General features: G+C 40.0%; 1 protein-coding gene across 9 annotated transcripts in view; it reads left to right on the top strand.

Annotated features, from left to right (window-relative positions):
* The window catches only part of AFF4 (ALF transcription elongation factor 4), a 74301-nt gene that overhangs the window by 10582 nt on the left and 38483 nt on the right, over positions 1-25236 (top strand). Inside the window, exons 2-8 of one of the 9 annotated variants that reach the window (XM_078854007.1) lie at positions 12765-12862; positions 15516-15589; positions 16087-16126; positions 17427-17520; positions 18013-18139; positions 22373-23167; positions 25064-25108. In XM_078854007.1, the coding sequence (XP_078710133.1) occupies positions 18017-18139; positions 22373-23167; positions 25064-25108 (963 nt within the window). In that variant the 5' untranslated portion in view covers positions 12765-12862; positions 15516-15589; positions 16087-16126; positions 17427-17520; positions 18013-18016. Of the gene's footprint in view, positions 1-12759; positions 12863-15515; positions 15590-16086; positions 16183-17426; positions 17521-18012; positions 18140-22372; positions 23168-25063; positions 25109-25236 lie in introns of all 9 variants that reach the window. The other 8 variants (XM_078854003.1, XM_078854002.1, XM_078854000.1 and 5 more) reach the window with 8 other exon arrangements.

Below are 25236 nucleotides of genomic sequence, written 5' to 3'. Positions count from 1 at the left end.
TTGAGGAGCTTCCAGTAAATAGCAGAGTGCCGCCCCCATTTTGCTTATTGCAGTATCCTGAAATTTCACAGGATGAGAAGGATTTCTTGGCATGTATTTTCTATAATATTTTAAAGCAGTTTTAATCAAAATCTTATTTTTGAAGCTTTGGCAGGTTCTGTCTTACAGTAAACTGATGATTGGTGAATCTTTATATGTGAGCGCAATCTGGTATATTTACCCAGTGTCAATGTTACTTTAAATAATTAAAAATTCAACTGAACTTTACTCAGATGTCAACTTCAAGTTTAGCTTGTGTTTTTTAACTTGATTGATTCCAGAAAAAGTTCTTCTTGTCTTTGTTTTTAGTGTATGTTTTCTGTAGGACACATTAAAAAGTCATTTAAGATTAACAAAATTTAATGAAACAAGCATTACACAACTCTACCCTATTAATAAATTAATAACAAATTAAGCATTTCAAGATGGGTTACGTTCGTGTTCTTGTGAGTTTATAGATCCTGAAGTTCTTAAAACTGTCAAGTTTATTTTGCCAGAGCTAAAACAAGTTAAGAGCAAATAGTCAAAAGCAGCTGTGTTCAGTGGCTTCAGTAGTTTGTCAAATGTAAGTTCATCTTTCAGCCAGACTTTAGGGGAAATTACATGACTTCAATGAAGATCTTTACAAAATACTATAACACAAAAGGCTCTGTCCACAAAAATAAGTCAGGCAAACTTTAGATTATATTGTTTGGTAAAAATTCACAACAGGACCATTAAAGGTAAAATTTGAGTGCTATATAACGGGTAATCAGACATTTTAAAATCATCTGTTTAATGAGGAGCCAGTATAATCTGTAAATTATTAGACTATGTTATTGCGATAGAATGTCCCAGGACAGCAGTTTCTAATTGTGACACAAACCAATTAGAGTCAATAGCAGACTGCAGTATGAAGCATTTTTTGGGCAAAAGTCAGGGAAGGAAAATGTGCATATCAGGGTAGTTGTTTGTGCTCAACGAAAGAGTTAGGGTGGGATACTGTTGATGTAGAGTTTTTGCGTGAAGTTAGTGGACTACTGACCGAGAAGTTGGAAGCCAGAGAATGGGTTGCTGATCTTCATAGCTGAATCATATTAGTGATCTGGAGAGATGATTGATATACATTGCAAAAGCTGTATATTTTATGGATAGCTCCGTTGCTATTCTAGGTGGGAAGACAGACTCTCAGACGCAAGGAATATATAATAGCTTTTAGAGCAGCATGAGATACAACCTCCATGTTTATTGCTGCTTAGACATAATGATTGAATTATGAAGAATATGGTTTTCATTTTACAGTCTTATCCAGGAGTTTTGTGTAAAAGATCACGATAACAGCTTACACTAAGAGATGGATTATATTCAACAATCTGAGCTATCAGCATTGGATTGTAAATGGTGAGGGAAGATACGACATCAGAAGGGATAAATTAGAATTCAGTCAGAAAACTTTTTAATATAAAGGCTTGGAAGAGGGAGTGTGTGGGAGATAAGGGAATGCCTGACCTCTCAAATGGAGGTAAAAGGGCAGGAAACCAAGAAGGGGGTGGAGGGGAGTGCTGGCTAATGCAGCACAAGTTCTCTATCTGTTATGGAACCTGTCACACCTGCTTACTGAAAAGGATTTATATAGCTAAATGAATATTTACTAACATTTCTAACAAATGTTGTGAGGTAAGTACCTGTCATTGTTTTAAATATTTGATACTGAATGGTGTTAGTGTCTCTATGGCTGCTGCAGTTCTTTTGCTTTTTCGTAGCAATCTGCTGTCAAAACTTGTGACCAAGTGATGTTTAGCATTAATGATTATGCTAGAAAGTTTTAACCTTTAATTCTTTCTAATGGCACGTTGGGAACGCCTTCATGTATGAGGACTACAGCTCTCCTGCTATGCTACAGCCTGCTCTGCAACCTCATCCTCCCACTCCGGGCTGACAGATAGCTGCAGCTCCTGTTGCTTGTTCAGCTATATGCATCCAGTGTGTAGCCTACTGGCTGGCTTGCAGCCACTCACGGTTCTTCCATCTACCAGATCCTCTCTGCTTCTAATTCTGCGTCCCCACCCACCTACTAGCCTAGCTACGTCTCCTGCTTCAACAATTCTCCTCTTCCCCATTTCAACCTAGAATTTGCCATGGTCCCATTCTCCTCCTTACCAGGCGTTTCCCAGCTGCCACTCCCTCCCCTCCCGCATTCTTAAATTTAAAAGGGAAAGTTTGAGTAACTGACTGACTTCATTTATCAAAAAAAATCTCAAGTCTCCAGTCTTTCTTATAAAACTGACAACAAATAAAAGGTCGAGGCTTTGTTGAATTTTGTTGTGGTTAGAGCAAGGGGTACTAGGAATCAGAATCCAAGGATCATATTGTCTGTTCTTCCACTGGGTAAGTCACTTAACCTCTTAATGTTCCTGTAAAACTACAGCTGTACTTTTCTATATTAAAGTATAATCTGGCAGGCAAATTCTAGACTTAAAAAGGTTACTTAACCCCAGTCAAGTCTCAAATATTAAAGAAATTCAGCTTATTGGAAATAGCATAACATATTAGATTTATTGGCTCTGTTGTGTGAAGAGCCCAAGGAGAACTTGTGCGATTGCTCTCTGAATATTTAAACTCTGCTATGCATGAGCACTGTTACAGGTTTTGTGATGTTACACATTTTATGCATTTAACAAGACCTTGTCTGCACTAAGAATGTTAGGAGATGTAATTCACTATACTTTGCAACTCAGTTTTCAGGAACAGTGAAAGAAATTGGACATTTTTATCGCCATAATCTAATCAGTTATGAGTAGGGTTAAATCATAGTGGTAAAAATGCTCAAATTCTTTATATGATACTGTCATTGCCATTGCTCATACCTTTCCATCCACAGACCTTCTGTGCAGCACTATGCTGTTTTTGCAGAAGGCACACTGACTTGTCAACCAGAGGGCAGCCTGGGTGTTACGGGACGGCAAAAAATATTTGGAAGGGATGCTGTCTATGCTGCTCCCTTTTCTTGGCATGTGGGAGATCAGGGAAAGGAGTTAGACCTGCTGTTCTGAGAGTGAAACTAGAAAGGGGTAGGAGCCCTGGGTCTCTCCAGTCCAAGGAGTTCTGGGATGGGCTTTGGAAAAAGCCACTCAAAGAGCCTGGAAAGTGGCCTAAGTAGACAACAAGGTGCCTGAGTAAAGTACCCTGAGGAGAGGATGTCATTTGGCAAGACAGCTAGACATAGTTTCCACCTCAGGGATTTGGCTAAGGGACTGGTAAAGCAAAGGGAGTGGATTTGCAGAAGGAGAAGCAGGGAGAGTTTAAGGTTGGACCTGACACCTGTTTTGTTGTCTGAGGATGAAGGCCTTCAAAAAGGGAGAGCAGTATTGCTTAGGGGCCCTACCACAGAGAGGAGAAAAAGAACTAGAGGGTGTTGTTTTGTCTAGACCAGTGCTTCTCAAGCTATCTGATGTGGGGGACCAGCAATTTTTTTTTCCAATGTGCACGCAGACCGGCAGCCGATGGCTCGTGGACCGGCACCGGTCTGTGGACCACCACTTTGAGTAGCACTGGTCTAGACAGCATACTTGGTCTTTATTCTCAGGAAGGGGTTGAGTTTTGTAATTTAGCTACACAGGAAAACCAACTTGCCATTGAGGGAAACAGAAGCAATGGTTTCATTCTCAGTGGATAGGTAAAGCCACGTCTACGTAGTCCAAAAGTCAAAGTCAAAGTTCACACGAGCCAGTGGCTCATTGTATTGTTGCGATTAAGGCATGTCAATTTCATAGCCAACAGACACAAGGGAATGACATGGCCAGCATCACATCCAGCTGCCTTTGACAACCCTAATCTGATGAATCAAGGCTAATCCTTATGTGAGTAAAAGATACGAGTCCCCCACTGTAATTCATAATAAATAACTGGAGAATGATGATAATAGCTGTGTCAGTTATGTGTCACCCACTCCAAAAGTTCTGGCACTTCTAAGAGGCAGCAATATTCTTCTCTCCTGAGTTGCTACTGCTGTTTTGTCCAGATGATGCCTGTGAACTGAGTTGAGGAAATTGTGCAAATTGAGATCTTTGCATACCACTTGGCTGCTGGGGTGACCAGGAGGGAACTTCTTGACCAAACAACAATCTTGCAGTTGAACACCAAACAGGTTTGGTTTGACTACTGCAAACTTGACACAGCCACTTGTTACGTTCCAAAGTTTGGCAAAAGGAGGCTGGGCAAATGGCAGAGAAAGAAACCTAGATGTAAACTGTTGATGCTTTGTTAGTTTGTTTTCCCATGCATAAAGAGGAGCAATTAGAGCCTGCTGACTGTCAATTCTGCATGTAAAACCTAAAAAATAAAATAAAAGCCAGCCCAAATAACAGTTGACGTGCCTCAGTAGAACCAGTTTTCAAGTTTTCTACCAACTTATTACTGAAAACAGCCTTAAATATATTTGTTAGCATTTCAGTTTTTAAATTAAATGCTCTGTTGCAGTGAACGCTGATCAGCATTATAGTTAGCCTCAGCATTGAGCTGAAGATTGCACTTGCACAGGGGAGCGGGAAATCTTCAGATAATTGGCCCTACCACACTCACTCCTCTGGTGTCAAGATAGAGGGTGTATCAGGAAGGAGGACGGGCTGCAGTGGTGTTGTACTTTGGCAACCCTAGCTAAAGGAACAGACGCTTGAGTATTTTTGCAGCAAGGCATAGATTAGAGCAGCTATGAGGCTGCTCCCCAATTCCTGCATCTGGTTCAGCTCCCAGTGTAAATTGGGAGTGTAATGGCAACTGTGGCATACAGCCACCTTTATGTTCTCATCTAGCTCCTCTAGGCATGTTTTGTGGTAAGTGCCATTTTGGCTGGATCAAAGGATTGACTGGTATCTCCGTAAGAAAGTGTACATTTGATTGTCTTCTCACAACAGACTGTAAAGAATTGTCCTTTGGATCACTTCAGGGTGAGAAGAAATACTTTTTTATATGGCTGGCTCTGGGAAAATAGAAATTCTAGTTGAGTCTGGAATTCAGCACAATGAGAACCCCCAGGCATGCATCAGTCAGGGACTGAGCATTCTCAATTCCACTATTGAGGGTGTGAAGCAATTAAGGTAATTTGGTGATGAGCACTGTTCTAAAAGTCTGGGTAGAGAATAACGAGTGTATCATTATAATTGAGAACCTTTTCCAGCAAATGGCAATATGACTTTTTTTTTAAACTGGGTTGATTGAGTCTGCCAATAAACCTAATTTCCTTTTCTTTGTTTACAGTGGAGAGCCCCTTATGTCATTCTGACTATATTAATTTAGCATGGAAGTTCAAATAATGCCTCATGCTGACCTACATAAGGCACCAGAGACTAAACTATATTTATGGTCTTTCAGTGGATTGCTATTTATAGGTTAAGCGAGGGATTGCTTGTGAAGCATCAAAAAAAAAAAAAGTTACCACTTGATATAAAGTTATATATGTGGGCTGGTCAAACATTCTGACATTAACTTGGCCACTGTTATGCAAATTACATTGGACAGATTATTTCTTTGAAACTTCACTTCATCACTCTAGATAGTGAATTGCATTTAGCAGAGTTTGTCTTTATTTAAAGATTGCTAGTAATGGAAAAACCTGCATTTCTTTTTTGGTGCAGGCATCTTCTGCTTCTTTTGCTGGTCTGTGAAAATCTTTGTTCTTCCTTTGGGTGTGATGGTCCTTAATACCACTTCTTAAACAAGAGAACTATGTACTTTGGCAGTCATTTAGACAGCATTTACCATTTAAAGTAGCATTTTTTTATACAGCTGACATCCAGGAAAGAAACTTGTTTGTCATTCAGTAGTTTATTTAGCAAATATTTGGTTTGTCCATTTTGGGGGCATAAAACTTGAGAACATGACCTTCTTATGGTAAGTCTGGTAAATTCTTTAAATGATCGATCTCCTGGATGGAGGGAAAAAGTGAAACTAAAAGGCCAGAAGCATATAAGCATGTTGTGGTGTTATGTATTGTAGCAACTCAGGTACCTTGCTGAGCATATAGGAATATTTCTGTTGAAGTAGTAAACTTCTGTGAAAGCAGAGGTGATGGGGGATAGTAGGTATAGGAAATGCAGTGCCTTGAGAAATATTGCAAATGCTTAAAATTGAATTTTGTACTCAGAAAAGCTTTATAGTGAAGTTTACTTCACATTTTTATAACAAAGTTGATTAAAAATTGTATTCTGTTTAGTATAAAATGACTATGCTCAGCTGTTCATCCTTTAAAGCATATTCTGTATTCTATTTTTATAGCATGCATATCCTTAATCGATTAAACACTTTGTTTCTAATAGTTTTATAAAAGATGAGCAACAGGATATCCTAAATAACTTGATTGCTTTTTCCTAACTCTTTCAGATTGCTTTCCTCTCTAGAGTGAGAGGAATGAGTGTACTTTGTAGAATCCACTCTGATTGCAATTGTGCTCCTACACACTAATCTTGTCATGACAACAGCAACTTGAAACTGACTAGGTAGCATGAATAGTCAATTTCATGTGTAAGCTGTGTCTGAACTAGAAATGAAGCTATTTTTGAAATAGCCAGCATCATTTTTGACACTCTGTCAAATATTGTCCCTCATCAATCATAATTAAGTGCAGTTTGCCAGTTGATGTACACAGAGCCAGCCAAGACCTGTGAAACACCACTGCAGAAAGCATATCATGCTAGAGGGACATTCATTCTGTTTCAGGTCCTGAACATATTTTGGCCCTGGCAGTATTAGTGGCCAAACAATATTGAAGCAAATTTGAGGGTGTGTCCTGAGGGTGCTGTATCTACTTTTGGGTCCACGTGATTCATTTCCTCCTGCAGAGGAGCACAGGTTTGAATGAGACCATATCTCTTGAGAGAAGAGAGAGAGATGTTCACTAACTATCCTTACAGCTTCACCACCTTTAAAAAACTTGAGACAATGAATGCTGTGAAGAGCGAAGTGAGCTACATAGTGTTCAGTTCACTTTTTATCAAAACTGAACATGTTTTTTTAGCACAATATCCAATAGGATGCTTGACAGTGAAATACAAATTGAAATTCAAGATAGACACATAATGGAATGTCATGAGAAATTGTGAGGAGAGGCAGTATCTCCATAATCAGAGGGAAGTGGAAGTTAAATTCAGATGTGTTTGACAGACTTGCTCTGTTCTGGGATTTGCTATTTTGTGTTTACTGTTTAATGTAGCACTGTCCTTGTAAGTGAGGTCCAGAGAACTGGTAAGAGCAGAGGCAAGAGAGTGAACCTGTTTGAAGTAAACCTTGTTTTTTCCTTTACACCTCACCTGAAAGAATGTGGGGTTATATTCCTGGAAATGATTTGACTAGACTCAAAGCTGATGTATACTATTTCAGGTCTTGTGTTACAAAAATATAAGGAGGTTCAAAAGTCAAAACAACTTACTGTGGAGTTTATGAAAAGTCAACTCCTTTCCTAACTCCAGTGCCACAGGATTCATAGCAGTAAGTGTGATGCTTCCAGCTGAAGTTATATAGTGTAAAGAAGTCAAAGCCATATTAGTCATATTAATATTTGGTGCATAAACAAGCTTCTTATAATTAAACTTAAATGTTGTCTTGGCTCCAGCATTTGAAGCAAAAGTTAAGGACATGTATGAACAGGATTTTGGAGACTTAATATTGCTTGACTTAAACAGCAAAACTTTGTTGGGAAACCATGTTATAACATGGCTTGATCTTGCCTCTGTGGGCAACACCTAGCTACATCTAAGAATTTGACTTGAGAGTTTGTCTTCCCATTGTACTTAATTATAGCAACCACTAGTGACCTAGAATTGAAAAGATGTGAGGAATTTGATCCTTTGGTTATAAAAGCCAATTGGCTTTAGGTCTGATGAATTAAAATCCATGTAAGAAACTAAGATCAGGTTGTTTCAAGTATCTGTTCACTTAAAAAAATCTAATTAGAGTTAAGGTTTGTGCTTCACATTAGTGTTTTTTTTCTTCCCAGGTTCTTTTGGACTGTAGGAATTAGAACCCTAAACTCAATTGTTAGAGAACAAAGAAATACCAAATTAAAGTTCCCCCACATATCCCTGAAAAGAATGTACTGTGGTCATGTTGCATAAGTCACAAATATGCAAAAACTAGGAAATGTACAGTTAGTATGCTGCTTCATTTGCCACACAACCTTAATTCTGCCCCCTTTTTTCCATTTGGATCAGCAGCAAGTACTACCTGGGTCAGTGGAGCTATACTCAGCACATGAGGATCTATTTGACTTTATGAATAGGAGTCCTGATCTGGAGCTATAGTAGGCATAGCAAAAATGGCAGTTATAGTAAAGGATGTGAAGTACTGTGATGTTAATTTCTTTCTGACATCCCTGCAGGGGGAGAGTCAAGGTCGTGTGGTTGTTCCTGAAAGCCATTCTTCTCCCTCCATCCCCTCTGGTGGATTTATGTGGATGACAGAGGGCGAGAGCTGATAGCTTAATGGCTCAAAGGAGCACAGCTTCCAAGTGCCTTCCTCCTGCCAACCGACTACCTTGGACAGCAGTCCAAAGAGAGGAACTGGTAGCTGTGCCCCTTAACTCTTTCTTAGTTCCTTCATGGCATCTCTTAAGCTTGAATGGACAAAGGGTAAAGGAGGAACTGTCAGGTGAGGGACTGCGAATGTCTCTGCTGCTCCTCTTGCAGGAAGTGCAAAGCTAGGAACCCTATTCTCGGGAGCCATGCAACTGTTTTCTCTGCCTGCCCCACAAACATACCAAGGGACAGGGAGCAGACAGAAGAGCAAAGCTCATAGCTGTGGGATTGTTTCATTTGGAGGAGGCAGTGAGAGGAATGAGAACCAGTGCCAGCTGCTCTCAGGAATATGGCTACCAGTTGCTCTCAGGGCTACTAGCTCAGTTGAGGAGTCTCAGCCTGCAGAGCCAAGAATGAACTGCTGTATATAACTGTTTAATTTTTAGAGCTTGTTCTTGGTACTGAGCACCAGGTATCAAGCTGATGCCTCAGTGAGATTTATTTGTGGAGCCACTGCTGCCTCCTCTCTCCCCTAACACCTGCACAAGGTGATAATTTTCTGATTTTAAGAATTTTGGTGGGTGACATGTATATTGGGAACCCCTGGAGCAAACTACATCAAATTTGCACCGTAAATTCTATATGGACATACCACTGTATTAAACATTTTTATGTTCATTTTTGGGTGAAGATTGACAAGTTGCCTTTAAACAGAAACCATGTTGCAGCCTTAACTCTGGTGCTGCTGGAGTTGCCCCATAATTTGACTCTTCTCCCCCCCCCCATCAGATTTTTAATGGTTTTTAATTTCCTACAGTTTGGTCAAAGTGTAATCCTTGCTTAGAACATCATTAGTCTTCAACATGTTAGAATATATATTTCAAGTCTGAATTACTGGCTTAATAAAAGTAGTAGTATATTTGTGGCCTCCTTTTTTCTAAATAATCCAAGAACCCTTTACAAATGGGTTGTATGATAAATTATGTACAAAGATCACTTCATCCACCACTGAGATGCAGTGGTTTCTGGGGTAAAAATGGTAGCTGTTTAATAGTGCACAGTAATACTATACAATGGTTAAGGGAAGGAAGTGAAGCATACCACATCCAGTTGAAACTACAGAGCAGGATGTAATAACCCAAACTAATTTGGCTAGGGCACAAGAATGAATACCCTGCTCCTGCAACCTTTACTTGGCCAAAAGTGCTCAGGACCACTCTGTCTCCTCTAGGAGTGAGCGTCTCCAGCATTACAGTATATCCTTTTACCATTCTGGAATATTGGTTCAGAGTTAACTTGGAGGGAAAAGCACCACACAGTGAATCACCACTTCTTTGTTCCTTGGAAGCTTCTCATTCAAATATTGACCAGGCCCAACCCTGCTTATCTTGAGTGCTGACAAGATCACAGCATGTTGTAATTATCAACATTTTGATCAATGTGTTTGCCTCCAACTCTTTATTTATTAGATGCCAATCTCACGGTGGAATGTACAGTTTTAGTTCCTTTCACATGAGGGATAATGTAGAACAAATATTAGATGCCTTTATATTCAGGGTTTTGCTGCTGAAGTAGCCTGTGTTTTGCTTCCCTAATATATTTTTCCCCAAAGATATTTATGGAAGGGGAGATCCCTCCTTATTAGAGGTGGAGGTTAAGTAAAAAGAGGAGTGTTTCTTCTCCCTCATCAAAGTGAATTTATGGGCTCAGGTCCTCTTATGACCAAGTGTGAGTATGGTCTCTCTGCATGTGTGTAATCATGAATTTACTGCGATCCTTGAGTTATAACTTAAGAACTTATTTGGTATAGTAAATTCTTTCCTTGTAGAGCAAATAAAGCTCATAGTTGGAGGTATCCCAATTCAAATAAGATTTCCCCCCCCTACTTGGAATACAGCTTCTATATTTATCAGCTTAAAGAAAACTGCAGCCCTTTCGTTAAGAAATACGAGGAAAGGAATGTGGAAATAAAAGGGGTATTTTGTTCTTTGCAAAGTTAGCAACATTGACTTTTCCTGCAGCTTTAACCATATGTAACAATATTTTCAGAGTTCTCTGTAATTTATCTCTGGTTCTTAGTTACTTGGTCTTGCTGCAGTTTTAGTTACCAGTTTTAATAACCTTTTACTTATTTGTGAAGGTCATAATATTTTTAACCAAGTGTCGGATCTTCATAGGATAACTTTGCTCCTATAAGTATTTTAATGGGTATTTAAAAAAACACACAGGCACAAAAAACAAACCCTCAATCTGTAAAAATGGGTGGGTTCAGAGGAGCCCAAATCTTCCTTTTCTGTCTGTGACTTCCTGTCAGCACTTGTCTGTGTACTTTAGATAAAGTTTTCTAGGTGTACACACTACATTGTGCAAAGCTGCTTTGCGTACAATACACCTTCCCTTTCACAATGAAAGGGAGTGTTTTACTTACTGTTTTTTTTCCTGGCTGAGAAAATAGAAATACAGTAGTTTCAAACTAAATTTTAACTTTAATACCTATTTAATTGAATCCATCTTGCAGTAATTTGCCAAGATTTTGTTTTACCTATGCATACCTTGCATTTCCAGTGCAATGAAGTCATATGCAGAGAGGTCACTTTAGTCACCTTTTAAAATCTTTTTTACTCACTCATGGAATCCATCACTGTAGTAGGTAGGAGCCAGATACAAAAAACCAGATTGCTTTAGACTGGTCTGTTAAACCATACTTTTCTTCTTTGTGTCAGATGGAGTTATTTCTATTTCACTCTCCTGTGTCTATGAAATAATGTTGGCTTGTTCTTCAGCATAATTACTGAGGAAAGGCTCTTGATGCAAACCAGCTTTTTCACATTCTTTGAAAATGTCAAGAGTTGGGCTCAGTCTTTGATCTCTGAAGGAGATCTACAGTTGAGCACCATCCACTACATTTGCTTCACCTAGGGCACCATCACCTTTCCATCAAACACTGTTGCTTGGTGGGTTGTGGAAGGAGAGACGGTTTCACGGGGTATGTCTACACTGCAATTAAAAATATGCGACTGGCCCATGCCAGCTGACTCTGGCTAAGGGGCTATTTAATTGCAGTGTAGACCTGGGCTCTAGGATCCTGCATGGTGGGAGGGTCTCAGAGCTTGGGCTTCAGCCCAAGCCCAAACGTCTACATCACAATTAAACAGCCCCTTAGCCCAAGTCAGGTAGCATAGGCCAGCCATGGTCTAATTGCAGTGTAGACATACTCTATGATAGCAAATTAATATAGCTATTGGCTATCCGTTTTCTGTAGCATTTGTAGTACTCTTTATCCTGGCTACTCTAGAATATATCCTCTTTTATGGGTTTTGCAGATCTTTTCGGTTCTTCAGTGTGGGAGCAATTGTTTTGTAAGCTCATACATTGTAGCATTTTAGCCTATGCAAAGACCTTGGTGGCAAGTTTTGTAGTAAGTTGTTACACTTCCAGTGTTAAGCCATGGGAGCACTTGTGTGATCATTAATCTACTGGGCTGTCAATGAAATACAAAAAGTGATTCCAGTTTTTTCTGGGTTTTTTTCTTCTGTGTCCATGTAAATAATTTGTGAAAACAAAGTGGGCCTCTAAAGTGTAAACTACAGGGTTCTGGGGTGTCTTTCTACATCTTGAGTATTGAGAAAAAGGACAGAATTTTCTACTTTTCTGTTTGAAATATAGTGAAAAATGTCTAATATAGTTGATTAAATTGGGTATGTCCAACATGAAGAGCTAGACATGTGTATTCTCTAAAGACTGTTTATCGTTCATGGCTAAATGTTTCATCACAGCCAAACAAGCAGCACTGAATAAATGAATGGCTATTGCTTAATCTCTTACTTTATGAAACTAGTTTTAGAAAATAGAAACCCTTGACTGCAAATGAGTACTTTTTGGAGGATATGAGGCAAAGGTGTTGTAGACTTGCTTTGAAGACCGACTAATACCTTGTTGAAAAGTTGGAGTTGGGAGTATTTTTCTGTATGTAACGCTGTGTGTGTAGGATTATTTGGGCACCCAGTTTTGGCAGCTGTGTCTTTGTTGCTTTAATGGGTCTAAGAAGACTGAGCAATGCTGCTGTCAGTGGGGGAGCATGATGAATTTATGAAGGGATGGATTCTGAATTCATGAACTCTTCGATCTCTTTGATTGTTGAGTAGGGGGGGACATGGTGAGAAGAAAGGATGTTAAGCCTATCCCTAGACATACACCTAAAAAGAGATTTCTTTATCTTGATGTCTTTCATAAGAACAGCCATACTGGGTCAGACCAAAGGTCCATCTAGCCCAGTATCCTTCTTCCGACAGTGGCCAATACCAGGTGCCCCAGAAGGAATGGAATGAACAGAACAGGTAATCATCAAGTGATCCATCCCCTTTCACCATGTTGCCAGTAATAATTGGGAGAAAAGGGTGCCTGCTTCCTTGTCTTCACTTTATTCCTGTCAGATTTAAGATGTGTGGTTAATAAAAACAACTGTTCATTGTTTAGTGAAAGATGAAAGCCTCAAAGACTTTGCACCACTTGAGATTCAGATGGGTTACTCTGACTTGCTTTGCATAGCTGTCTTTAGTTGGCTGCCTGGAGTACCATGAGCCAGTGGAAAGAAATAACTGCCAAACCTTTTCAGAATAAGTGTGTACCTTGCTTCCTCACCATTGTCTCTAGTATATTTCTCATACAATACATTTATTATTAAGTACTGATACAAGAGGAAATGGTTCTCTTTATAACCAGGCAGCAGGGATTTAAGTAACACTCACTTCACTATTCTCATGATGATTTTATAATTCATAGAATAATAGAATATCAGGGTTGGAAGGGACCTCAGGAGATCATCTAGTCCAAGCTCCTGCTCAAAGCAGGACCAATCCCTAATTTTTGCCCCAGATCCCTAAATGGCCCCCTCAAGGATTGAACTCACAACCCTGGGTTTAGCAGGCCAATGCTCAAACCACTATCCCTCCCCCCATTCTGTCTTTATATTTTAAGTTTAATTTAGAGGAAAGTTTGAGCATACAGAAATCACAAATCTAGAAAGTCAACATATCTGTTGTTGTTTCCAGTGTTGCAGCTGTGTGGGTTCCAGGATATTAAAGAAACAAGGGGGTGAAGTAATATCTTTTATTGGACCAACTTCTGTTGGTGAGAGAGAGAAGCTTTGAGCTACACAGAGCTCTTCCTCAGGTCTATAAAAGTACAAGATCAAATAGAGAGTTTAGCATAAGTAGTTAGCACATATTCTATCTGTTTGACGTATCTAGTTGTGACACTGAGTACCTTTTATAGACCTGAGGAAGAGCTCTGTGTGGCTCGAAAGCATCGCTCACTCTCTCTCTCAGCAGAAGTTGGTCCAATAAAAGATATTACCTTACCACCTTATATCTCTTGTCAGTAGAACATACGGAGTTATCACAGTTATTTCTACTTTTAAGTATAGGGGAAAACTCTGGAACCTCAGATACCACTGTCATAACTTAATGATCACTGTAACCACAGCTTTGTGAAATAAGTCCATCTTCTTGTGACAGTTGCATTGCCTCAGTTGATTTGGCTTTTCGTAGGGTATGTCTTCACTACAGCATTACTCTGGACTGTTTAACAGGTATTGCCCTAATTCCCCTTCCCATCCCCACACATAAACCTCTTACCTGAGTTTAGTGATACTTTCAACCTGTGCTAGCTAGCTTATGAGGGGTTGTGGGTTAGAACCTGGGGGCTTTCGCTTGGGCTGGTAACCTGTTCACTGTGCAGTAAGGACTGGGGCTAAAGCACTTGTGTGATGATAGTCCTGCAGTGAATGTCCACGGTTCCCCTTGTATCCCCAGAAGGGACCACATTCTCCCACAATTCATTGGGCAGCTTAGCATACTGGATTGCACAGAACCATGGGATATGCTCCCAGAAGTCCTAACGAGACACAGGGGGAGTACTGTACCAGTAAAAACATAATAACTTGGGTAGGGCTTTGCAGTATAACTGCTCAGACCCAGACTAGCCTAACCTGTGTGCTCAGACCCTGGCTTAACAATCACCTGGAGTAACTGCAGTGAAGCCATACCCATCTCACGCTAAGGAGGACTGGGAAAATGAGAGATAAGATGTTCAGTGAGAGGGTGGGGTGGCAATAAGGATGATCTGGGTGTTGGAAATGTGCGGTCCAACTCCTTTTTCTTTAAAAAAACAACCAAACAAAAAAACAGCTGGTAATAGGTTTCAGCTTAAAACAGTTTCTTTTTAACATAAAACCCAAACCCAACAACTGGACACAGCTGGATTCAGTATTTAGTCAGTGGTTTTTTTGGGTTTCATGTGATGTCTATTAATGTGCTTTGTTAGTGTAATTTCTCTTCTCCCTCTCCCCCCCCCCGCGCCCCCCCCGCCTCCGGAGAATCACTTTTGGTTGTTAAAAACTTAATGAACCATCTGTGTAGGATGCCTTTCATCAAAATTAAACATTCATAGTTTAACTGGTTTAAAAAAAATCACTGAGAATTATAATGTAGCTGTAAAAGCCTTAACCTAAAGGAGTTTGCAAAACCAGTTAATTAGTAGCAGTACTGATTTTAATAGACATACCTTTGTCATTTGCTTTTTAAAGTACCTTTGCTGTTTACTATTTTTGTTTGAGCATAGACCTGCATCTGGTTTCTCTCAAGTGACCATCTTATAGCTGTATAGTACCTGCCCATTTCTTCAGCCAGGGAGCTGTCTGGGATAACTTACATAGTTATGAAAATCCACCAAACCAACAACCCCTTAAATTAATCTGTTAACATAATTACCGTATGCAAACTTATAATGATTTTAATGGCTGTTAGTCACTGGAAGCTCTGAAGATTTAATCTGATCCCTTTTAAATTCTTGGCTTCAGTGAAACAAATACAATCCAAATGACCACCTGTGAAGAATTTTTTCTTTTACTATAATGTTTAAGATGGGGATTAGTGGAAGGGAGACATTCAGGTAGCTTGTCTAATATTTCTAATTACCTCTTCTCCATAGGTCTAGTAGTGTGAGCTGAGAGAGCCAGTTTAACTCCAGTGTTTCCCCTGACTGAACTCAGTTCCCAAACCAAGGTTTCCATCTTTACTGTCTTTTATGTGAAGTTGTTGCACACATTGCAGTCCCTCAGTGCAGTAAGAAGAGTATTTCCATTAGTTTGGATAGTCCTGATTATTAATGTAAGGTTGGAAGGTGCTCCAGGTCTTCATTTGTAAAAGTTATTGCTGATCAAAATTTGTTTCTCATTATTACATTGTGAACATTACACCATATTTTTAAATAGCTGCAAATGTTAAGTCTCTTTAAATGTTAATTAAACTTTATATGCTTCTAAACTCTAGTAATTGTATGTCTTCTAGATATGCCTAGATTACCCATATAGATAAAGTATTCTAGGAGGAGGAACAAAAAGTAAAGCTGAAAGGCTTAATCAAAATTTACATTTTATAGTCAACAGTCACAGAAGTTAAATGCAGCTGTTCTAGGTGACTTTTAACTGAACAGTCTGTATAATTAAGTCTGAGATTCATATTGTGTCTATAATATCTTTTTGTTTCAATACTTTTTATAGGAAGACAGGATACTAGCCCAAAGAAGGATCTTATCTCTCAGTTCTGTATCCATGGTCAAGTTGAAATGAATTTTCCAGGTTCCGTGTATCATATGTGTATTGTGGTTTTTTAAATTAAAGAATCCTTATCTTTCCTTTATCACAAAAACTTAAATTAGTAACCATTTTAAGAAAATTTGTTTATTTTTTGCCATTCAGTCTGTTTGGACAATCAAAGTGAACTAGTCAGGTTCACTTTCCAGGTGCCAGTTTTTATAGGGCTCAGACTTGAAGAACAGATGAATGGCTTTCAATCACTTTAGCTTATCAGGGCTTTTTATTCATGTTAACATTCCTGAAGATGCAGAATAGTACATTCAAAGGTTTTCTAGCTGACAATTTTGTAGACTGGTGTTAAGCTAACACAATTAAGAAACATCATTTTTGCCCATCAAGACATGGCCTGAACGGAACACTCTTATTCTGTTTACGTTGTAGACACTGCTGGAAAATACTTAAGTAAAACCAAAACCTGTCTGTTAGTTTTCTTTTTAAATTGAATATTTCCACTAATATTGCTTAAAACTATATTTTGGCCGTAATCTACTTTTCAGCATCTCTTAAAGTTCATTATACTAACTTAGAGTATGAGACAATCAGAATGAAGCTAAATACAGACAAGAAAAATTACAGTGAAAGTAAGCTGAAGTAACTATTTAAAAGGCTGAGTAATAGAAATTGAAGAAGACTATTCATTTATTTAGAATAGAGTAACTGTTTTATCATGTAGATTTCAAATAGAATACTTCAGCAAACATTTTGAAAATAATTGAGCAGTTGTCTAAACAGTCAAATAATGGTCTCTTGAATTAATGTAACCTTTTATTTTGTTTCATCTTATTTAGACTGTAGCATCTTTCAGGGACACTAATTTCTTCTTTGTGTAAACACCTTGCACATGTGGTGCTGCATAAACAACTGAATGTTGATTTACACTTATGACGGTGCAGAAGAATAGTACACACAAACACCACTACTAGTACCATCCTATTCATAATCTTGTTTCCCTAATTACTTTGTCTTGATGCTTTCTCAAGTTCAGAGAGACACTTTTTAGACATCCTTTTTTAAAATGTGGCCTTATTGCTTATAATTAAAGCAGTGTGTCAGTTGAAGCAGACATCTCCTAAGTCAGATTTCAGTAAACTTTTCTTTAAAAAAGAGAAATCTTCCAGTTTCTTAACCCATACTGATCAGTAGTTCCTGACTGTACGACAGGACAGTGGATGAGAGGCTGCAATATTGCTGTAATTGAGGTGTTTGCTGAAATATGTATTTAGAGCAGAAATGTCGTTTTTTAGGGAACCTAGAAACAAGAGCAAAGCTGAGGTCTAACTACGATAGAGGATGGACACCAAAGAAGCTGTGTTGGGGACAAAAACAAAGCAAAATAAGGTAGAGCAAAAGTAGAGGCCAAGCATTGGACATGGGAAGGGATGGAGTGTGGGTGGGGGTTGTATACTGAATGGGGGAACAGTCAGGGGATATAAAGAGGAAAAAGTGGTGGAAGCTTTTAACAGTGAATGGCAAATGGATACTTCTTTTTTTAAACCAGACTATTCTAACTTTAATTATGCAGGTGAAATGGTTTGGAGGAGTAGGGATTCGTTCACCTATGAATTCTGTGTGAATTTTTCCATTTTTGATCGTTGCCTAAGCTCTACCAGTTTTACAGATATAAGCTAATTGCTGACTGCAGGTTATAGCAAATACAGATGCCAGCTGTTTTTAATTAAACTTCTTTTCAATTTTGGATATCTCCTACTGTCATAAGGGGATTCTTCAATTGAACCATTCTGTTGGCAAACTGCATTCAATGGAACTAGCTCTGTTCACTTTCATCCTTCATTTCCATTCTGTGATCAGAAATTATGTTTTTGTTCATAGCAACATGAACCGTGAAGACCGGAATGTGCTGCGTATGAAAGAAAGGGAAAGGCGAAATCAAGAAATTCAACAGGGCGAAGAAGTCTTTCCACCTAACTCTCCTCTCTTTGCTGAACCATATAAAGTTGTGAGTTTATGCTATTATAAAAAATGCAGTTCTTTGTGGCAAAAGCCATATTTTCAATTATTTGGTTTCTAGTCTTTTTTACGTGAATTTTTCTAGTGCCCAGTTCTTGTGACAGTGATAAGAAGCAGAGCTTGAAAGTGACGATGGATGGTTACTAGGTAGCAGGACTAATAGATGCTCAAAATATCACTCAAGAATAAAGACACTGCTTTAATTGAAAGGATGTGCTGAAAGGAATAATGAAACTTCAGCTAACTTTTCAGTTTTCTTCTGAATTTGTTCCAGCCACCCAAAACATTTCAAGTGTTGGTCAGATCTGTTATGGTGGCTAGCTTTTTTTTTAAGCATACTAACATTCATCTACAGTACTCTAGCTACAGGTAAACCCAGGAATAGGATGTTTGACTAGCAGGTTGGTTTTAAATGCAAAACTGCTTAATAGCCTGGGGTTCTTACAGTTTAATATAGCCAGGTTCCTTAAAATTCATTGACTATTGTGAGCCTAATTCAGGGTTTGGTGTAACCAGGTTTCTTTTCTTTACGAACTTTTTAAAGTCCCTACCCATGACTTTAAACCCCCACTAGATTCTCTCCTAAGGATCTATTTAGGCCACACTCAATACCTATAGACTAACACTATTTATGTGCTGGAGGCAGAAACTAATATTGGGAGGGTAAGATGATGACATCCATGATTTTAATTCTTTATTATTCAAGAACCTTTTTTAAAAAAAAAAAAAAAAAGTCAATTTACTCTCCTCTGGTAGAGTGAGGAAATGAGACTTGGGGCTTGTCTGTATTAGAAAGTTTTGCTGCTTTAATTTCACTGTTATAGTTGAAGTGGTTAAGCCTCCTAGTACGGACATAGTTATGCTGGCAGATAAGTGCTTATTCCACTTTGGTAAGCAGAATTGGTATAACTGCACATGTTAGGGGTTGGACAAGAAGAACTGTATCAGTAAAAACAAAAATCACACCCTTAACTGACATAGTTCTACCAGTATAACTTTTTTAGGGCAGACCGCCCTGTAAACATCATTTAAGGGCTATTACAGAAATAGCCTCAGTCTGAAAGATTAGTTATGGCATTGCTTTTTTTGAACCCCTGCTATCTAGTCTACTGATGGTATTTGAGGTTCTTAATATCATACTCCTGAGGGCATTCTGTGCCAAAAAATTAAATTCTGCGCACAATATTTTAAAATTTTGCAGATTTTATTTGTCAATAAATAAAGGCAGAGGCTCCAGCATGGCAGTGGGGAGCATCACTCTGGGAGATCACGCTGCAGCCTTCCCACCCGGGAACACAGACTCAGCAGTGAGGCTGCACCTGACCCAGACAAGCAGAAGGCCTGGGCCTGCCCCAGAAAATCCCTGGGGCCCTACCCCTCTGCATAAGGTGCACCAGGTGTGGGGCAGGCTGGCTCAATCAGACAGGATCCAATTGTGGAGGGGCTCTGTCGGGGAGATCCAGGTGTGGAGTGAGAGGATTCTGTGTGGGACAATCTGGGTGCAGGCAACTCAGTGAAGGGCCTAGGTGTGGGGGGATCTGGATGCACAGAGGCTTGTTTGGGGGCAGAGGGGCGGTTTCCAGGTATAGGGGCAATGGAACTCTGCAGGAACTTCTAGGTGAAAGTGTTTGGGGCTCAGTGGAGCAATCTGGGTGTGGGTGTCTCAGCAGGGGGGTCAGGATGCTGGGGGAGTGGGGATTGGTGGGGTAGGGGTTTGGGTGCAGCTAATTGAGGGTCAGTGGCATGTTGATCTGGATGTGGGGACTCAGGATGGTGGTGGGGGTTTAAGTGCAGGGTGTTCAGTGGGGGTGGTCTGGGTGCAGGGGTGGGGGTTGGAGGCAGGGGGTGAGGTTCAATGTGGTGGGGTTTGGGTATGAAAGGATAGGGGGGTTCTGGGGTGAGGCTTGGGTGGGGGTGTCCGGATATGGGAGGTCCGGATGCATGGGGTTAGGTGGATGGGGGAGCAGCTCCCCATACAGTGACCCCTTCCCTTGCAGCTGAGGAGTGATGGGGGCAGGAAGCAGGGGAGAATGCTGAGCTTCCTGCAGCTGGGGGTCACAGCCCCAGCCACAGCCACTCCTTGCAGCGGAAGAGAGTGTCCCGTCCTCTTCTGTCTCCAGCCCAGCCAATCAGCTGAGGGTAGGAGCCACTGGCTGCAGTGATTTACCTCTCCACTGCCTGCTCCGGGTGCCTGAAATGAGGTACCTGTGCAGTTAGGGAGTGGTGCACGACTGCTCTTGCAGCTTCCCTTTGCTTCCCTGTCAGAAAGTCATTTTTCTGCAGGTAAGCAAAGAAATCTGCAGGGGACATGAATTCTGCACACATGCAGTGACGCAGAATTCCCGCAGGAGTAATATCACTGGTACAATTGTTCATCGTCAACCTAAAGCTATACTGTATAGAACTCATGTCTTTGATAAACACAGCCCAACTTTGGCCCAGATTCTAGAGAGAATTCTATTGGAAAGATACTTAAATAAAATGTCCACTGCTGTGTTCATAAATGAATACTGCAAAATTGTGCTAGAGCATGAATGGAATTGACTAGAAACAGACTACAAACAAAAGTGATGTAAGTGGTTCATTTTCCTTGTCCAAGCTGAGAAGTGCATAAGTAAGAACTGCATAAATAATTACTAGATTCTTTTCTTAAAAGTGCCAGTGCCATTTTTGTGTGGCCAGTAATACTTCCCCACAACTCTCTTCTAGAAGAGTTTTGTGATCCTAGCTCAGGGCTTTGAACAAAAGATGCTTTTTGAACAGAAGAACCTACCTAGTTCATATGACTAAAGGAAAAATTGTTTATTACCATAGAATTATAGCAGAATTTAAAAGGAACTGTGGCATTAAGGCTCTTTAAACCTTTCCATTACATTTTTCTTTCTAACTGTTGGCTTCTTACTTCCTTAAACTACTTTGGACCATTTCCCCACAAACTATCAAAATAAGCATGCATGGGCCTCTACAGGATGGCCTAGTTGATTTCTCTTCCCCCCCCCCCCCTTTTCCTGCTGTGCCAGTAAGGCTGTCTGTTAATTTCTAGTCAATCCTCTGCTGAAAGAATGGTGGCTATGATGTGAGATTTAAAGCCAGGGACTATATGGAAAGTTCTTGGCTAAGTGAGGGATTTGAAGGACTGTTTGGAAGGGGGCATTGAATATAGAAAATGGCATATAGTAGCCCATCTTGTCTGTCTGGCAGTTGAACAGTCGTTATTTAAAACAGCTGAACTGGCCTAATGGATAAGGTTGGTTTTGTTTGTGCCAACCTCTAATTGTTCCCAACGCATTAGGCTCTCTGGCCAGTCAGTTGTCTGGTCTACTTTTGATAGATAGATCTTGGTTTGGGTGGAAGATTCTGCCATTACAATATTTACATTTTTTTCCCCCTGCACTCAGTCCATGATATTTCATAAACTAATATCTGTAAACTAGCTACCATTTTTTGGTAATAGGAAGCTGCATTTAATGTTAAACTTGATCAGGCTTTATGGATATGCTATTAGTTATATTAGCCCACTGAAGGCTGCTCCTTAGTGGTGCACAGCCAAATGGTCTTTTACTATGTGGGTTTTTCAGCCTTTAAGAATAAAATATGTATAGTTTGAAGACACCTGGGGGAGAGTAAAGATAAAATAATTTTAAGAGGATGAGTGAAATCTTAAAAATAAGATTACTAGCTTTAGAAATCAGAAGGGAATAATAACTACATAGTTCTTTGTATATTAGGAGAATAACTTAGTACTTCTACAGAAATTTTCATTGGGATTCTCAGTCACCAATAGGAGCTGAGTGCCTAACTCTGTTTGACAACACTGAAAAATCTCAGCCTCTTTCTGCTCTGAACTGGTATGCAGAGTTCATTTATTACTACTTATGTATTAAATTTAATAAATTATTTATTTAAATTTAAAGGGATTAAAATATTGAACAGAGGGCGAAACTGGGACGCTAAACAAAATAGTCTTGGATGCTAACTAAGTTCTTAATTCTGAAGTTTGGGTTTGCATCCGATGAAGTGAGCTGTAGCTCACTAAAGCTTATGCTCAAATAAATTGGTTAGTCTCTAAGGTGCCACAGGTACTCCTTTTCTTTTTACTCTAGTTTTGTGTCAAGTCAGCTTACTTAAGCCAAGTTGTATATATCTTAGATTTAGGAATCTCATTTTAAAAATACTTCTTAAATATATTTTTAATCTTCTATTTCTGTTATACTTTGCACAGACCAGCAAAGAAGATCAACTGTCTAACCGTATTCAGAGCATGCTTGGAAATTATGATGAAATGAAGGATCTTATAGGAGACAGATCTCTACAAAAGCTTGTTGGTATTCCCAAACCAACAGTACCATCAACGCCTGATGAAAAATCAAACCAAAGTTTCTTTGGTGAACAGAGACACAGTACCAGCTCTCATCAGAGCAGCAAATGGACTCCTGTAGGACCAGCACCTAGCACTTCCTCCCAATCGCAGAAACGGTCCTCAGGTTTACAAACGGGACATAGCAGTCAGCGGAGTGGTGGCAATAACACTAGCGGCAGTGGCCAGAGGCATGACCGTGACTCATATGGTGGTAGTAGCAGCAGCCGCAAAAAAAGCCAGCACGGATCAGAACACTCCAAATCCCGTTCTTCCAGCCCTGGAAAACCACCTGCTGTTTCTTCATTGAGCTCCAGCCATTCCAGGTCTCATGGAAGTGATCATCATAGCAAGGAACATCAGCGTTCAAAATCTCCACGGGATCCTGATGCCAACTGGGACTCACCTTCCCGTGTACCTTCATTTTCAAGTGGACAGCACTCTAACCAGTCTTTTCCTCCTTCACTAATGTCCAAGTCCAATTCAATGTTGCAGAAGCCCACTGCCTATGTAAGGCCCATGGATGGACAGGAGTCTATGGAACCAAAGTTGTCCTCTGAACACTACAGTAGTCAGACTCATAGCAACAGCATGAGTGAGCTGAAGTCTAGCAGCAAAGCACATCTAACCAAGCTTAAAATACCTTCTCAACCACTAGATGTAAGTTGGTACTGAGTTTGGGGTTTTATTTTTTTTCAGCATTCATGGCTGGGATTTTCAGAGGTGCCTAAGGGAGTTGGGTGCCTAACTTCTATAGCAGGGGCAGGCAAACTTTTTTGCCCGAGGGCCACATCGGTGTGCAAAACTGTATGGAGGGATGGGTTGGGAAGGCTGTGCCTCCCCAAACAGCCTGGCCCCGACCCCTATCCAATCCCTCCCACTTTCCGCCCCCTGACTGCCCCTCTCAGAACTTCTGACCCATCCAACCCCTCGCTCCTTGTCCCCTGACTGCCCCCTCCCAGGACCCCCTGCCCCGGGACTCCCCCATCGACCCCCCCTTCTGCTCCCTGTCCCCTGGCTGCCCCCCAGAACCCACTGCTCCTTATTAAACCTCCTTGCTCCCTTACCCTGCTGCTCAGAGTGGCAGGAGCTTGCTGCCCGCGCTGCCTGGCAGGAGCAGTAGGCCAGAGTACTGGCAGTGCGGTGGCATGGCTGCGGCAGATGGGGGACAGCGGGGGAGGGGCCGGGGGCTAGCCTCTCCGACTGGGAGCTCAAGGGCCCGGCAGGACGGTACTGCGGGCCATAGTTTGTCCACCTCTGTGTTCTATGCGCGCCATTTAAAATCCCAGCGTATATGACTACCATTAACTTACTATAAAAATACAGGACTTCTCATTGGAAAGTGAAGCAACTTTGTAGTTTGTCAGTGGGAAGTCACACATTTTTCTTTTGTATTTTAAGGAGAATTTTGTTTATTTCCTTCTATATCCCCAATGTGCATGTCATGGTTTTTACATAATTGCATACCATATTGGAGCTTTTATGGTCTCCTGTTCTTTCTGATGAGTCATATGTAATGGATTTTACTCTTGGTTATGTTAGATTGTGGCATAAACCAAATTCTCTTTTGAACTGTAGTAATTGTTGTGCATAATTTACCTACAGTTTTTTAAAAACAATTTAATAGGTTTCAGAATGTAAGCAATATTTTTTTTGTATAGGGCATATTTAACTTGTTTTAGTGGTTTAGCTACTCTTGGAGTGTTGAGTATAGGTTGCTTGCAACTGCACAGCCATATTGGGGATCAATACAGTTTAAAATTATTTTAATAAGATGCTATTGCATCTGCTCTTAGCTACTTGAATAGCAATAGCTGGGAGTCTTTTAGATATCCCAAATAAATGGCTAAATACAATATAGAAAAATATTGGCCATGGTTAAAAATCATGCATAAGGAAAGATATCTATGCCAAGTATTCACAAATGTGTGAGTAATTTATATTTTACACTAAGACAAGCAGTATTGCAGCTCTCTCCCCCTCTACATGTATTAGGACAGAGGTACAGGGAATTATTAAAGTACAAAAACTGTAAGTAGACCATATTATGCTCTAATTAATAATGCAGCTAATGAGAGAACAGATCTAAAGTCATGTTATTGGTTACCATTATGTTTTTTCAATCACTTGGGTTCACATAGTGGCCAGTGACTTACTTGCCTCATGAACTTATAGTTTAAAAAATAAATGAAGCCAAACTTTCAGATGTTTGTACGACACTGGCTTGTTAAAATCCTGGTAATATTTAAGGGAGGGATACAGGAAAGGGATTAGAATAACATGATTTTTATGATATCTCTGTGTATCATTGCTAAATGTGACTGCTTTGTGCTTTAGGAAATCTAGGATTTCTGCAATTTTGGAGATATCTGATCCTAAAACTATTGCTGGTTCTTTAGTCTAGCAGTGCTACTTCTCTCACTGATTCTGGATGAATATCATCAGGACTTGGGCCACAAACAAGTATAACTTTAAATTCTGTGTGTTAAGGGGTGGGGCGGAGGGAGAAGTCTTGAGGTATAAATGTAATAGTTAATCCTGAACTTTGATTTATAGGCATCAGCATCTGGTGACGTGACCTGTGTGGATGAAATTCTAAAAGTAAGTTGTCTATTCTTCCTGTTCTTGACTTTATTCATTAAATAAACAAACACTGCTAAAGGCGGAAAATGGAGTACTTGCCTGCGCACGAAAGAGAATCAGCAGTGTTCCAAGAACGCCACTTACAT

Source organism: Lepidochelys kempii, chromosome 8 (assembly GCF_965140285.1).
Source record: "Lepidochelys kempii isolate rLepKem1 chromosome 8, rLepKem1.hap1, whole genome shotgun sequence".
NCBI lineage: Eukaryota > Metazoa > Chordata > Testudines > Cheloniidae > Lepidochelys > Lepidochelys kempii.
Note: the sequence above shows the minus strand (reverse complement) of the source record. Positions and strands in the feature narration are given on the sequence as shown.